Source organism: Crocuta crocuta, unplaced genomic scaffold, assembly GCF_008692635.1.
Source record: "Crocuta crocuta isolate KB4526 unplaced genomic scaffold, BGI_CrCroc_1.0 scaffold72, whole genome shotgun sequence".
Classification (NCBI taxonomy): domain Eukaryota; kingdom Metazoa; phylum Chordata; class Mammalia; order Carnivora; family Hyaenidae; genus Crocuta; species Crocuta crocuta.
Genome location: NW_027529427.1, coordinates 9,843,489 through 9,860,949, shown reverse-complemented (window position 1 = coordinate 9,860,949; position 17,461 = coordinate 9,843,489). Strand labels below are relative to the sequence as shown.

At 38.6% G+C, this 17,461-nt stretch overlaps 1 protein-coding gene across 1 annotated transcript in view; it reads right to left on the bottom strand.

Moving 5' to 3' along the window:
* USP18 (ubiquitin specific peptidase 18) overlaps nt 1-4,046 on the bottom strand; it is a 48,164-nt gene extending 44,118 nt beyond the window's left edge. The window contains exon 1 of the mRNA XM_077759030.1: nt 3,904-4,046. Within this exon, the coding sequence (XP_077615156.1) occupies nt 3,904-4,046 (143 nt within the window). The remainder of the gene's footprint in view (nt 1-3,903) is intronic.
* Nucleotides 4,047-17,461: the final 13,415 nt, after the last annotated feature.

Genomic DNA, 17,461 nt, shown 5'->3' with positions numbered 1-17,461 from the left:
AAAAGGACTTTAAGACCAAATTCAGGGAAATCTGATAAAACAGAGAGTACAAAAAACCAGGCTATATTTTTAAAATTTTTTAAAAGTTTATTTTTGAGAGAGAGAGAGAGTGTGAGTGGGGGAGAGGCAGCGAGAGAAGGAGACACAGAATCCAAAGTAGGCTCCAGGCTCTAAGCTGTCAGTACAGAATGTGACACGGGGCTTNCTGCCAGTTCAGAGCCTGGAGCCTGTTTCAGTCTGTGACTCCCTCTCTCTCTGACCCTCCCCTGCTCACACTGTCTCTCTCTCTCTCTCCTAAAAATAAATAAAACATTAAAAAAAAATTAAAAAAAAAAAATAAAGACACTGTTCTGTACTCTGCCAAGACTTCAAAACTACTTATGTCAGCCAAATATGGCAGTAAAACCCAATGGAGAGTATCCTTTGGGCAGGCTGCAGGCCAGACCCCAAAAAGGGCAATCTTCAGAGTTAATCACAGAGGGGAAATGTAGGTGGGGCTACAAAACTAAGGAAAGTGAAACCTGAGATCTAAGAAGGATGGAGAAAGGCAGAATGGGCACAGAACATGCAGTTGAGCTAAGCAAGTAGTGATAAGCACCCACCAGAGGAAAAAAGGATGGCTTTAGTCCAAGAAAGGTGAATTTTCAAACTTAAGCCCTGACTCAAAAAACTGGCTCCCACAGAGGATTTTTAGGGGAGTGAAATCATTCTGTATGATACTATAACGGTAGATATATGTCATACATTTGTCAAAACTCATAATGTACACCAGGAGGGGCGCCTGGGTGGCTTAGTCGGTTAGGCTTCCGACTTTCACTTAGGTCATGATCTCGCGGTTCGTGGGTTCGAGCCCCGCGTCGGGCTCTGTGCTGAGTGCCAGCTCAGAGCCTGGAGCCTGTTTCGGAGTCTGTATCTCCCTCTCTCTCTGACCCTCCCCTGCTCATGCTGTCTCTCTCTCCTAGAAATAAATAAAAATATTAAAAAAAAAATGTACACCAGGAGTAAACCCTATTATAAAACATGAACTTTCAATGATAATGATGTATCACTATAGGTTCATCAGCTGCAGCAAATGCACCACTTTGGTGCCAGATGTTGATAATGGTTGAGATAGGGACAGGAGGCAGAGATGGGGTATATGGGAACTCTGTACTTCCCACTCAACTTTGCTGTGAACCCAAAATTGCTCTAAAAAAATAAAGTCTATTTTTTAATGGTTTTCGGTCCCAAAGAAACTAACTTAGCTCCCAACTTTTCCCAAAACTTTTACCCTTAAAATAAGTACATGTGAATGAATTAGAAACCGGTGGCTTAAGTCCACCATCATTGTAGCCACAGAATCAATCAATCTTCTAAGAAATAGAAAGGGGAAAAAAAGGTGATACAGGAAACCTTGGGTGGTCTTGGTCTCTAACTGGGCTCTTCACCTACAACTAGACTCTCCACAAGGAAAACTGACTCTGTCTTTAAATGCTCCAAGAGGAACAAAATTGACATACCTAGAACATGATACAAGCCACCTCAAAGTCATGTTTCTTGAGTAATGGTAATGTGCTAGGTGCACAAATTAGAACACACCAGATGAAATCCCAAATAAGAGGGAATCTTGCAGTTACTCTCTCTCACAGTCCATGTTGAAGACATTAGGACTTACCTTGAGGCTACGTACATGTTAAATATTTCTCCCTTTGCAAGCCCCTCATTGTGTAAAAGTGCCAAAGTACAATACATTTTAATAGTGAAAAAGGATAATCAAAACAAAGGTTTTTTTTTAAGTTTATTTATTTTGAGAGAGAGAGCATGCCCACATGCACTTGTGTAAGAGATAGAGGGACAGGGCAGGGGAGACAGACTATCCTAAGCAGGTCAGTTCAAAGTCGGAGCTGGAACTTGAACTCACGAACCAAACAGTGAGATCATGACCTGAGCCAAAATGAAGAGTCTGATGCTTAACCAACTGAGTCACCCAGGTGCCCCAAAACTTTAAGTTCTTTGATATTGTTCTATAAATCAAGATGGGGGGCACCTGGGTGGCTCAGTTGGTTGAGCATCCGACTTCGGCTCAGGTCATGATCTCACGGTTTGTGGGTTGGAGCCCCGCATCGGGTTCTGTGCTGACAGCTAGCTCAGAGCCTGGAGCCTGTTTCAGATTCTGTATCTCCCACTCTCTCTGACCCTCCCCTGTTCGTGCTGTCTCTCTCTCAGAAATAAATGAAACATTAAAAAATTTTTTAAAAAAAGATTGAACTGTATACCCACTGCTACTTTCCTACCCATTTTGTTCCTACGAACACATTAGATGGCCTAGATATCTAGATTTAACACCTCCTCCTACCCCGCCTCACTCTGCACATAACACTAAAAAGAAATCTTTTAAAATTTTTGCCTTGTTCAGGGGCACCTTGGTGGCTTAATCAGTTAAGCATCCGACTCAGGGTTTGAGCTCAGGCCATGATCTCACAGTTCATGAGTTTGAGCCCCCCATCGGGCTCTCTGCTCTCAGTATAGAGCCTGCTTCCCCCTCTCTCCCCATCTCTCTGCCCCTACCCCCTCAAAAATAAATACACATTTAAAAAATTTAAAATATTTGCCATATAATACAGAGAACAAACTGAGGGTTGCTGGAGGGGAGGCACGTCTGGGGATGGGCTAAATGGGTGATGGGCATTAAAGAAGGCACTTTTTGGAGTAAGCACTGGGTGTTACATGTAAGTGATGAATTACTGAGTTTTTCTTCTGAAACCAATACTGCACTCTATGTCAGTATTTAAATATATATATGTTAATTTGCCTTGTATTCTGAAACAATTTCAAAGTATAACTACCTCAATGCTGTAAAACATGCAGTTACCACTGCTTTCATTTTCAAACACTTGGAAACCAGATTTGCAAGGGTCATAGAATGAAGTTTTATGTTTAAATGTCTAAATTTAGCTTTCTTCCAGGAAAAGAAGGCAAGGAGGTTGGAGGGGGATTAAGACTAAAATTCTATGATTTGCACAAATCTTTCAAATTTCTCAATATATATGCCCACTGACACAGCAATTCCACTTCTGGGAATTTTCCACAAATATATTTGTATATTCACATGAATGTGTAAATAAAATATTCACTGCTACATCATCTATACCAGTAAAGACTGGAAAAAAAAAACCCCAAATGCCCCTGAATTGTTTAAATAAATGATGTCCTTGTCATATTAAGCACCAATTCTTTTAAATGAGGTTAACATATCTGGATGTCTTGTCATTAAAAGATGTCCATCACATTCTGTTAAGTGGAAAAAGGTAAATTACAAAACAATTTTAAAAACTGGTATATATGGGGCGCCTGGGTGGCTTAGTCGGTTAAGCGTCCGACTTTCGCTTAGGTCATGATCTCGCGGTTCGTGGGTTCGAGCCCCGCGTCAGGCTCTGTGCTGACTGCCAGCTCAGAGCCTGGAGCCTGTTTCGGTCTGTGACTCCCTCTCTCTCTGACCCTCCCCTGCTCGCGCTGTCTCTCTCTCTCTCTCCTAGAAATAAATAAAAACCTTAAAAAAAAAAAATTAAAAAAAACTGGTATATATGAAAATTTCTGGTAAAGTATACCAAAAAATGATACTGAGTTGAGGATTAAGAGAAATTTCGGTTTCTACTTTACACATGTCAGCATTGTTTCAAATTTTTTTTTTACAAGTTTGCAACACTTTTGTAATTTCCTTTGAAATTAAACACGAAACGCAAGTCCAAATATTTCAGGTTGAAAAAAATGCATCGGTCCAATCTATGTATGAAATGAATATACACCATTACTATCATTTGCAAAATCCAAATTAATGCCTTGATTGCCCAGGTGGCATCTCAGCAAAGCCCCGTCCGCCGTCGTCCCTGGAAAGAAAACTTCCAAATTTAGTACCACACTTGCCTCAGTTTCCACAGACGCGTCAAACCTCCACCGCGAAGTTCGATGCTGGGGAAACTGAGAAAAAGCTTCTCTATCCCTGTCGGCACCGAGCTCGACCGGGAACGCACTGAGAGCGCACCGCCCTGGAGGAACGCCGGGGTCATCTGGCCAGGCGCTCCGCCGCGCGCCCCAGAGACGCGGAGCTCACGCCCCGCCCACCCAGGCTGCCAGGGCTTTCGTTTCCTCTGAAAGGAAAATGAAACTCAGCGAGGGGCGGGGCGCGCGCGCGAGCCTCCGCGTGGGAAGCAGGAGCGAAGCTCCGCCCCCACCTAGTAGCCGGCTGACCTGCTAGACCCCGGCGTTTTCACTCCTGAACGTGCTGCGCTTGCTGTCTGTGCGGTTTGCCCACCATTTGGTGAATACGCGTCTTTTTATTTTATTTATTTATTGTTGAAATTTTACGATCCCTGTAATTAGGATGCGTCTTACAATGGTCCGGCGTGTCATAGTATACGTAACATTTCTCTTTCGTGATGTAGTTTCTAAAATTGTGTCATTTATTTTTTTAAATTTTTTTAGTTGTGTGATTTAGAATCGATGACTTGTTTATTCGATGAAATGTGACACACAGGTATTCCTTTATAGGGGACGGACGTGGTGAGTAGTAGAGCTCAAAGGGAAATAGTATTCCTATTATTCCTCATTAGAACTTATAATGGAAAGATCTAATAAGAGGGTGCTCTTTGAAGGCACTGGTTGACACATTTCTTAAAACCATGCAAGAAACAGTTTAAGATGAAAAATTGTGTAATAGCTGTTTCGAAAGAANGTTGGGGGGGGGGGGGGGCGCCTGGGTGGCTGAGTTGGTTAAGCCTCTCTGACTCTTGAACTTGGCTCAGGTAATGGTCTCACTGTTCTGAGTTCAGGCTCCACATCAGGGGGATTCTGTCTCTCCTCTCTGCCCCTCACTTTCTTGTGCTTTCTTAAAATAAATAAATAAACTAAAAAAAGAAAAAAAAATGTTTGGACCCTGAGAAGTATTTTCTGTAGTTTGCAGGGTGTCACTGAAAACCTCAGCTGGATTTTGTTCTTTTTCCTTTCTTTTTAATTAATTTTTGACAGACAAAAAGACAGAAAGACTCACAAAAAGAGAGTGCAGGGGAGGAGCTGAGACACAGAGAGGGAGAGAGAATCCCAAGCGGACTGTGCGCTTTCAGCACAGAGCTTCACAGGGGCTCAATCTCACACTGGAGATCATGACCTGAGCAGAAACCAAGGGGTGGTCCGACTGAGCCACCAACTTACTCCTCTTTTTCCTTTTAAAGTTGAAGTGGGAGGCAAGAAGCCACACCTAATTGCCTCACTTGAAAATTCTACCGAAAAACTTGGTTACAGAGCAAGATACTAGTCTGACTTTAGGTGATTATCTAGTTCTCTTTCACTGTGGAAACCTTTTAGAGAAGAGCCATTTGTCCAAGGAAAGGAACAATTTACAGAACCTGATGCTAATTTTTTGTTCTAGGAAAAGGGCAAGGTTTCCTGCATGGAATACGGGCAAGTGGTGTTTTAAGAAAAAGGCACGCACGCAGAGACACACACAAAGTAAAATCAATGACTAATAAAGTTCATGTTAGTACTTATTTACAAAGCTCATTTTTCCACAAACACGTCTAGTTTCATGTGACTTGTTTGCTTATTCCTTCTTCACAACTCTTTCCCTTGCCTGTTTTCCTCTCTGCATTTTATCAAGGTATGCTTTTAATTTTAAATTTTATTTTGCATGGTTCCAAAAATAAATTATAAATTTGCTTTTCATGTGTGTAGATTAAATCTCTCTCACAGTATTCCTTGTGAGAGAATGTAAACACATTCTCTTAAGAAAGAGAGGGTGGAGATAAGTCAAAGCAAACAGAACTCTTAAGTTTCAATTTCCTGGCATGGATTTCAAGGTAGAACTCAAAACAGATTGATTTCCCTCTGTTACCTTTCCTAAGCCATTCTCTATCCCCTGGCAATTTGTTGCCTTAATGGAGGACTTTTTTAAACTAAATATTCTATTTTGAAAAATAAATTTAAACATACAGAGAAGTAAAAATACTACAATGATCCCATATACTCTTTACTCATTATAAACATTTTGGCACAGTTGCTTTATTCCTTTTCTTTCTCATGTGTGCGCGCGCACACACACACACACACCCTTTACATACATATTTTAAAGATTGTTTTTGAGTTTATTTATTTTAAGGCGGAGGCACAAGCAGGTGAGGGGCAGAGAAAAGGAGAGATAGAATCTCAAGCAGGCTCCACACCATCAGCACAGAGCCCGATGAGAGTCTTAAACCCACAGTTTGGGAGATCATGACCTGAGCCAAGATCAGATGCCTAACTGACTGAACCACCCAGGTGCCCCTATATGTATACATTTTAAATCAGTTTTGTTTTGGGGCGCCTGGGTGGTTCAGTTGGTTAAGCCTCCAACTTCGGCTCAGGTCATGATCTCATGTTCGGGGGTTGGAGCCCCACATCGGGGTCTGTGCTGACAACTCAGAGCCTGGAGCCTGCTTCAGATTCTGTACCTCCCTGTCTCTCTGCCCCTCACCCTCTCATGCTCTGTCTCTCTCTGTCTCAAAAATAAATAAAACATTAAAAAAAATTTTTTTTAATCCATTTTGTTTTACTTGTTAAATTATTTGAGAGGAGATTGCAGATATCAAGATTAATCAACCCTAAATAACCTAATGTATCTCCTAGGATCAAAGGAATTTTCTTACATAACACCAATGCAGTCATCAAATTCTGGAAATTTAATATTGATATAATACAATTTTCTAACATATACAGTAAATATATAAACTTTGCCAATTATCCTAATTTATAAACTTTTTTCCAACACAGAATCCAAGCCATGATCAAATTCATTTGTTTTTATTATTATTATTAAATGTTTTATTTTGAGATAATTGTAGAGTCACATGCAGTTGTAAGAAATACAGGAGAGAAATTCAAGTTTTCCCAACCTGTAAAACTGTAACAGACATCACAACCAGGATATTGACACCAATGCAGTCAATGTCAATACAAGACATTTCCACCAACTTAAGAATCCCTCATGTTGCCCTTTGTTACTTCCTTCCTGCCCCACCCCCTCCTTAACATATGAAAATTACTCATCTGTTCTCCTTTTCTCATATTTTGTCATTTCCATAATGTCATATATTTGGAGTCACGGGTATGTAACCTTTTGGAATTGGTTTTTCTTTTGTTCACATAGTATAATTCTCTAGAGATTTATCCAGATTGAGGATATCAGTAGTTTGCTTCTTTTTATTGCTGAGTAGTATTCCATGGTATGAATGTACCGCAATTTGTTTAACAGTTCATCTGAACTGATATTGAAGAAAATCTGGATTATTTCCAGTTTTTTTCTATTTATGAATAAACTGGTATTAACAACTATATATGAGTTTTTTGGTATGTACATACATTTTTATTTTTCTGAGCTAGATGCCCAGGAGTGCAATTTATAAGTGGTATGATGATACATGTTTAATTGTCAAAGAAGTTATCAAAATTCTTTTCCAGAGTGATTGTACCATTTTACATTCTCACCAAAAGTGTGTTTATTATCTAGTTTCCCTGTGTCTCTGTCCACATTTAGTGTTATCATTATTTCTTATTTTAGCCATTATGATAGGTGTATAGTAAAGTCTTGCTGTGGTTTTTAATTTAGTTTTAATGTCTCTTTAGTTTCCTTTCATCTGGAGTTGACTTTTTATTGTCCTCTGTAACACTGACATTTTTAAAGAATTTTGGTCTGTGGTTTCTTAGAGTGATGGTTATTTGGATCTGTCAGCTTGTTTCCTCATGATTTGATTCCAGTTGCACACTTAGCAACAGTACTACATACATGATGTTGTGTCTTATGTGCATCACATCAAGAGCCACCTGATGTCAGTGTGTCATGTTGTTGATGAGGATGACTTTCAGCACTTGGTGAAGGGGTCTACGAGATTTCTCCACTATGAAGTAAGTTATTTTCTTAATTAGTAAGTAATTTAAGAGGAGATATTTTGAGAATATGTAAATATTTTTTAACTCATGAGAATGCAAAAAACTTATCACACAAACACCCCATTCAAACCCCTGCAAGTGAGAGACTTGACCAAACTTAAACATGGCTTCTAGCAATCTAAAGCCACGTCCCTAGGACAACCCAGCACCCTTCTGAGTTCCTGTCTAGAAAAGCTCAGGGCTGTCAAAATAATTACTTTAACAAGCATTTGATGATAGACTCCTGAACCTTCCTGAGAGCATTTACTAAAAAGGGTTTATAATTATGAATCCTTCCTCTGTCCCTTTGAGATGTATGTGCATCTCCTACAACTCAGGACTGTCTTTTTCAAGGATCTGAAAGCCATTCCCTTGAAATATAATCTTCATCTTCTCTCAGTCACTGTGGGAGGATAAAATCCTCACTTCAATAATTGTCAGCTAGTAGGTATAGCTGGCCTAGTCACATTTACAGACCCTTTATAACTTTTTGCTTGAGCTCACCATACACGGCACAGGCATTCCCTGCCCCCTCATTCTTCCTTTGAAATGCCCAGCCACGTCTGTGCAAGTCAGAATAGAGCTCAGCTCTTTCCCTTACTGTCACTAATTGAATAAAATCTTTTTCACTGCTTTAACTAATATCTGGCTTTGTTTATCTTTGACACCGAAGAAACTTTCACCTATGGGTTTTAGCTTCCCCTATGACCCTTCTATGTTTTTTAGTTCACATTCTACCAAAAAGAAGAACTTTGCCTTCTCCCCATCTCCTTCACTTATTTGTTTCTTCCTGTGGACTCAGAAATTCTTTTTTTATTCAGTGTGTGCTGTCATTATTAATTTTGATGCTCAGACTGTCCAATAGGAGCTCTGTCAAACTGGCTCATATGTGCTTACGACATTTCCCCATTATTTTTTTAGCACTTTCTTACCTTCTGGTATAAGATGTTCCAGGTTCATCTAGTACTTTTCCTGCTTCATCCCTCAAATCAGCCAGTTCTCCAACAACAAGTCCTGGTTCCTTTTAGAGGGTAGTGGTATTTGGAAACCAAGATTCAGGCACTAAATGTTTTCACTGTTTTCACTGATATGTTATGATATATCTCACTGAGATGTTATTGCTTTTAGGTTCTTTCAATGGCAGAGCTAGGAAATAAGATTTTATTTATTTTTTTAAATATTTTAAATGTTTTATTTGTTTCTGAGAGAGAGAAAGAGAGACAGCGTGAGCAGGGGAGGGTCAGAGAGAGAGGGAGACACAGAATCTGAAACAGGCTCCAGGCTCTGAGCTGTCAGCACAGAGCCCGACGTGGGACTCAAACCCACGAACAGTGAGATCATGACCTGAGCCGAATTCGGACACTTAACTGACTGAGTCACCCAGGCGCCCCAATAAGTTTTTATTTAAAAACCAACAAACAAACAGGTATGCCTGGGTATCAGGTAAGCATCTGACTCTTGATTTTGGCTCAGGTCATAATCTCACAGTTGTTAGATCAAGCCCTGTGTGAGACTCCACACTGGGTGTGTCGCCTGCTTAAGATTCTCTCCCTCTCTCTCTGCCCGTCCCCTGCTTACACTCTCTCTCTCTCAAAAAAATTAAAAAAATAAGTGCATAATGATGCTTTCGATTCCAATCTAGTTTTATAATATTATCCAATATTACAGGGTTATTCCCTGCTCTATCCCATTCCATAATTATATATCCCTTCTTCCATAGTGAAAATCCTGGTTCCCATTAGTATCAATTTATAGTTTGCTCAGTCTGACAACACATATCCACAATAGCTTCAGAATAGCTATGCTCATACTCTTAGCAACAGCAAGCCTACTAAGTAAAGTTCAAGATTTCTTTGTTATTCTTTTTATCTGCACACAGAGGATATATAGTGAAAGTATTGTGTTCGTTACTGTGGATGAAATATTTTTCTTCTATGTGGTTATGGTATCCACTGGGTATACAGTTCAATGTATTTCTTTCTGTGTGGTGTAGTTTCAGGATGCCTATAGCATCTTCACTGTCTCTGCTGTGGATAACAGTACAGGAAAATAGAATAAGATTACCATCAATAATGACAAGAAAGACATTGAGCATATGGCCCAATAAGCTGAGAAATACACAGCTGAATATGAGAAGTAGAGAAACAAAAAGTGTCTCCCAGTAATTCATATCATTTGTAGGCATTCAACATAAAATCCATGGTTGAAGATGAGAAACTTCAAGGCCAGATCAAAGATGAGGAGAAACAGAAGCTCCATGACAAGAAAAATGAAATCATCAACTGGCTCAATAAGAATTAGACTGTGAAAAAGGAAGAATCTGAACATTAGCAGGAAGAACTGGAGACAATATTCAATTTAATCATTATCAAGTTGTACGAGAGTGCAAGATGCATGCCAGGAGGAATGCTTGGGGCTTCCCTGGTAATGAAGCTCCTGCATTTAGTGGCGCCTCTTCTGGGCCCACCATTGAAGAGGTTCATTAAGCCAACCTGAGCCTAGATACCTTAACATTGTTCCACAGTAAAACAAAACAAACAAACAAACAAAAACTGAAGGAACCCAATTTATAACAAATTCAGTGACAGTTCTAAAGTTGAGCTACTGTACTGAAATTGCTGGGCATTCTCATTACTTGAATAAGGAATATGTGCACAAGGAAAGGAAACAACATCCCATTTTATTAGCATTGTGTTGTAAGTGGAAAAAGCAATATATTAAATAATAGCTATATTTAAAATCAGTGGAGGGACACCTGGCTGGCTCAGTCGGTTGAGTGTCTAACTCTTGATTTGGACTCATGTCATGATTTCATCATTCATGAGTTTGAACCCCATGTTGGGCTCTGCGCTGGCAGCATGGAGCCTGCATGGGATTCTCTGTCCCTTCCTCTCTCTCTGCCCCCTACCCACTCACATGTGTGTGTGTTGTCTCTATCTCTTTCAAAATAAATAAGTAAACATTAAAAAATAAATGGAAAAGGAAGCTTATTAAAAAAGAAAAAATTGTTTGGTTAGGCCAAACTTTTAAGAAGAAAATAATCACTGTGTGAACTCAACAGAATGGAGATGCCAGAAAAAAGAATCAGTGAACTTGAAGATTGAACAACAGAAATTACCTAATATTAACAACATAGGGAAAACAGACTAAAGTCAAATTAATAGAACCTCAATGACCTGTGGTACTATAACAAAAGATCTAACATTCATCAATATGTCACTAAGTTCTGGACAGGGAGAAGAAAGTGTGTCTCTGAAGTGTATTTAAAGATCTAATGGCTGAAACTGCCCAAATTTGGCAAAAAACATAAACCTACAGGTTCAAGAAACTGTGTGCAATTCCCAAAAAATAAGGCCAAGGAAATCCACATCAGTATACATCATAATCAAACTTTTAAAACTATTGGCAGAGGAAAAATCTTGAAGCAGCAAGACAGAAATGACACCTATCTGTAAGAGAAAAGCATTTCCAAAAATGACAATAGATTTCTCTATTTCTCCCTTCAAAAAGAAGTGGCATAATATTTTCAAGTGATGAAAGAAAATAGCTATGAATCCAGAATTCTATTCCAGTGAAAATATCCTTCAAGAATGAAAGGGATATCAAGACATTCTCAGATGAAGAAAAACTAAGAGAATTTGCTGCCACCAAACCTATCCAGAAAAAATGGCTAAAGGAATTTCTTGAAATTGAAAGGAAATGATAAAAGAAGGAATCTCCATTCATCAGAAAGCAATATAGACCATCAGGAAGAGTAAAAATAAAGGTAAATACACTAGACTTTCCTCTCCTCTACAGTTTCCTAGAGTACCTTTGATGGTTGAAGCAAAAAAGTATAACATTGTCTAATGTTCTCAACATATCTAGATGAAATACTTTATAGTTTTTAAAAAATTTTTTAAAGGTTTATTTATTTTTGAGAGAGGTAGAGACAGTGTGAGCAGGGAAGAGTCAGAGAGAGAGGGAGATACAGAATTCAAAGACAGGCTCCAGGCTCTGAACTAGCTATCAGCATAGAGCCCGATGCGGGCTCGAACCCACGAACCGTTAGATCATGACCTGAGCCGAAGCCGGACGCTTAACCAACTGAGCCACCCAGGTGCCCCTAGAAGAAATATTTTAGATAATTATAAGTGAGGAAGGGTAAACAAGACCTAAAGAATTGTAAGGTTTCTACACTTCAGTTAAACTGGTAAAATGCCAACACTAGTAGACTATGATACCAGGATAAATTAAGCCCTATAGCAAACACTACAGAATTTATACAAACAGATACACTCTAAATCTCTATAGAGGAATCAAAATGGAATTCTAAAAAAATTTGTAATGACCCATAAGACAGTGGAAAAAGGAAAAAAAGAAAGAACAGAGAGGAAAGGAAGATAACAAAAAAATTAAATGGCAGGCCTGGGGCAGCTGGGTGGCTCAGTCAGTTAAGCATCTGACTTCTGCTTGGGTCATGATCTTACAGTTTGTGAGTTCAAGCCCCACACTGGGCTCTGCTGACAGCTCAGAGCCTGGAGCCTGCTTCAGATTCTGTGTTTCCCCTCTCTCTCTCTGCCCCTTCCCCACTCACACTCTGTCTCTATCTCTCAAACATAAACAAACATTGAAAAAAATTAAATGGCAGGACTAAGTCCTAACATACCAATAATTGCATTAAGTGTAAGTGGTCTAAATACACTAGCTAAAAGAGTCATAAAATGGGTTTTAAAAAAATCCATAAACAAATGTGTGTTGTCTATAAGAAACTCACTTAAATGTAAATATACAGATAGGTTGACAGTAAAACTGGAAAAATATATGCCATGCATACAATAATCAAAAACAGCAGCAGAAAATTACGAGGAACAGGAAAACCCATTGTATAATAACAAAAGGATCAATCCACCAAGCAGACATAGAAATCCTAAATGCATATGCACCAAAAAGTACATCAATGTTTTTAGAACACTTCATCCATCAACAGCAGAATACACTTTTCACTTGCACATGGAACATTTACCAAAGTAGTGCATATCAGACCACTGATACAACACACCAAAGTTGTGGGTTACAGCTTAAATAGTACTAAGGAAGAAATTCATAGCACTAAAATGTTTTAGTTAGAGAAGAAAAAAAGTCTCTAATCAGTAATATAGGTTCTCACTTTAATAAACTGGAAAAAAAAAGACCAAAATAAACCCAAAGCAAGAAGGAAGAAATAAAGAGGATAAATCAATGAAATTGAAAAAGATACACAATGAAGAAAAATCAGAGGAATAGAAAATTTATTCTTTGAAAAGGTCAATAAAATTGACAAACCTCTAGCAAGGCTGACAAAGAAAAAATGAGAGAAGATATAAATTACCAATATCAGGAACTTAAAAGGGAATGCTACTCCAGACCCTGCAGATATAAAAGCGTAATAAGAGAATATAACAACTCTACACACAAATTTAACAAGTTATTTGAACTGAACAATTCCTTGAAAAACACAAACTACCACACCTCACCAATACAGAGGAGATAGTTTAAAAACCCTATGTTTTAAAGAAATTGAACTTTTAATTTTTACAACCCTTAAAAAAGAAATCACCAGGCCTAGTTGGGTTTCCCTGTAGTATTACCCTGATACCAAACTGAGGCAAACACAGCACAAAAAAAGAAACCTGCAGACCAATATCCTTTATGAATACTGATATAAAAATTCTTCACAAAATATTAGCAAATAGAATCCAGCAAATTATAAAAAGAATTATACACCTTGACCACGTAGGGTTTTATTCCAGGGATGCAAAGATGGTTCAATATTCAAAAATCAATGTAATCCACCATATTAGTAGGCTCAAGAGGAAAATCATGTGATCATATCAACTGATGCAGAAAAAGCATTTAACAAAGTTTAACTCTGATTTATGGTTTAAAACTCTTAGAAACTAGAAATAGAGGTAAACTTCTGTAACTCCATCTATATAACATTTTCAAAGTAACAAAATTATGGAGATGGGAAACAAATTAGTGATTGTCAATAGTTAAGGGTTAAGGGAGGAGGATGAGTGCCAATATAAAGGGGTTAGTAGGATTGAGGTCTTTGTGGTGATGCAATAGTTCCTTATCTTTTTTTTTTTAATGTTTTTTTATTTCTGAGAGAGAGAGAGACCGAGTGAGCAGGGGAGGGTCAGAGAGAGAGGGAGACACAGAATCCGAAACAGGCTCCAAGCTCTGAGCCGTCAGCACAGAGCCCGACATGGGGCTAGAACCCACAAACCAAGAGAGCATGACCTGAGCTGAAGTCGGACACTTAACTGACTGAGCCACCCGGTGCCCTGCAACAGTTCCTTATCTTGACTGGAGTTGTAATTACACAAATCTACACATGTGATAAAATCGCACAGACCCACAAGTGGTGTCAATGTCAATTTCCTGGATTTGATATTATGCAAAAATAGAAGTGTTGGAGGAAATGGTGTAAAGGATATATTTAACCTCTCCATACCATTTTTGCAACTTCCTATAATCTGTAATTATCTTACAATAAAGGTTTTTAAACAAATGGTAATGGGCATTTTTATTGGACTGCATTAAATTTGTAAATTAACTTGGGAAGAATAATATTTATTTTGTTGACAGTTACCATCCAATAATAAGGAAGGTCTTTAAATTTACTCATCTATTTTTGTGTCTTTGAGTTTAAAGTTTTCTCATAAAGACTTCTAAACATTTCTAGTTAAGTCGTTATTTCTAAGTATTTCTCTTTTCATCTCTGTTGCTAATGGAGGTTTTGTCCTCCACTAACCAATTATTATTTGTGAAATGAAGCTATTAATTCTTAGAAGTTAATTTAATATCCTGTTACCATACAGACATAGTTTGTTTAAATTAGTCTTATAGCATAGGATTTTCCAAATGTACCACCATATCATCTACAAATAGAAAAAAGTTTTACTTCATTTCCAACTACTGTTCTATTTTCCCTTACCTAAGTGCATTAGCTAATACTTCAATTTCAATAATAGTGGAGATCCAAGGCATCCTACATCCCTGCCTTGTTTTTAATCTTAGTGAAATGCCTCTAATGTTTTCCCATGATGCAGGCTCTAAGATTGGTGGGATTCCTAATATTCAACTATGGTTAAGTTCCTGGAATAAGTCCCTCTTGGTTGTGCTATACTTTTCAATGTATGAATTCTGTTTGATAGTATTTTACTAATGATTTTTGCATTGGCATTTGTAAGAAAGACCATTTTTATATTTTTTATTCTCCACACACACACACACACACACACACTGCAAAATAATGGAACCTGCTTAGAAAGTCTATATTCTCTCTAATTGGCCATGAGACAAACAAATAGCTTTACATTTTAGACTTTAGTTTCTAAATCCAAAATACAATATATACAAGGTCATATAAGGAGTTTCTTGCTGCATATTCATTAGAAAAGGTGGGTAATTCAAGGCTCACCTTTACTCTTGGGAATTACGTTGCACAAGAGATGGAAGCATAACCCCCCCTTTTTCTTTTTAATGTTTTTTATTTATTTCTGAGAGAGAGAGACAGCATGAACGGGGGAGGATCAGAGAGAGAGGAAGACACAGAATGTGAAACAGGCTCCAGGCTCCGAGCTAGCTGTCAGCACAGAGCCCGACACGTGACTCGAACCCACGAACTGTGAGATCATGACCTGAGCCAAAGTCGGGCACTTAACCGACTGAGCCACCCAGGCGCCCCAAGCATAACCCCCTTTATTCATACCTCTTAAACAGCACTTCTGTGACTTTGCCACTCCTGTTAATTTAACCTAATTCACATAAATCTGGAGGAAAGGAACATACCATAAGTTATTTACCACAGCCCTAAACCCTGGCCTTGAGGATGTGTTATTTTCTCCCTACTTAGGTGATAGTTATAAACTCAGCAAGTACTTTGAGGCTTATCTGAAATCCATGGGTAGGTCTCTCAACTTCTGTCAAGAGAGAATATGCTCCTTCCTGAGCTCCTGACCTTATTCTCTAATACAATTCTTTAATAAATTTGTACACAGCTATACAGACACCTATGGGACTTGGTGCAGGAATGATCCTCAGGCAAGGGAGGTCACAATGGACAGCAGATCTGGACCTGTTGGGTTTTTTTTTTTTTTTTAGCTTCGTGATCTCCTCAAAAGAACAAGAAAGTTTCTTGTTTCTTTCTTGTTTCTCTGAAAACAATCCTTTAGAAGTGATCAGAATTACTTCTTACCTACTCTTCCTTTTTTGGAACATTTTATACTATTTTTCTGAGGGCTTCCAAGGAATAGACAATAAAAATGTAGGGGAGATCAGCAATTAACAAGGTGTGTATCTAATACGTAGGGACCTACTGTGGGTCCAACCAGATACTACTGGTATCTTACCAGTAGTAATTTCATATAAGCAGCTTTTTTATTTTCCTAAAATCCTACCAGAGTTGCCAACTTCAGGGAAGAGATGCATTAACTCATCCTCACTTTCATAAATGTTTGTTTCTTCCCCATCCATCATTTTATGAAGCAGCAGTTGGAACCTAGGCACAGATAGCAAGGCAAAGAACTAGAGTAGGGTAGACAAGAGAATAGAATTGGTAGTCCCTGCTATCTGAGCTCTCTTTCTATGTGCAACATATCAGCTCTGTAAACCTCAGCTTTTTCATCTATAAAATGAGAATATCCATTTTGAGATTGTTGGGAGGATTACAGATAAGGTGTATATGTATACAAAGTACAGTATGTCCTGCTTAAAACCTTCCAAATGTTTGTTTCGCTTAGAGAAAAATCTTACCATAGGCTAAATAAGCCCTGGCCCCAGCTTGGCTCTTGGGTCTTGTCTTCATCTCACACCATTCTCCAGGCATATGGACCTCCTTTATGTTCTTCAGACATTCCAATCATGTTCCCACATCTGTGTTTTGCTCTATACCCAGGATCCTCTGACTTTAAGTGATGGCTCTCTCCTGTCTTTCAGATCTCCATGAAGACTTTTCTGACCACCCAGTCTAAAGGAGCATCCCCTCCCCAAACACTTTTTCTCATCACTTTTTGTTTTTACTTTATATCAGTTAACACTACCTGAATGATCTCATTCATTTATTTGTGTTTTTACAAAAGCAGAAAATATGTGTGTAGTTTCTCACTCTCTATCAGTCCCACTTCCTTCCTGGAATCTTCCTAATGCCTAAATCTTTCCTTTCCAGAGTGTTTTACCATTCCACAGCCATCAGACTATGTTTTGGGGTGAACCCAGCCTAATGTAGAATTTAAAATCCTGATTAGGTCTCTTCACAATGTGTAACTTGGCTTCCCCCTAACCTAGAGACAGTGACTCTCATTTTTTTTGTGACACAAAGCTACTTTTACCCAAAGGAGGGTCTGAACAACTCAGCATCCATTTTCGGCCCAGTCACTCTTAGGCACTAGTGTCATACATCTCATACACAGAAATTGGGCTGGGTTCAGGTGTGTAGTCTGTTACTCTTGAAATAGTTAAGTGTTCCTTGAGTGTAGCAGCATAAATAAAGAGACACAAC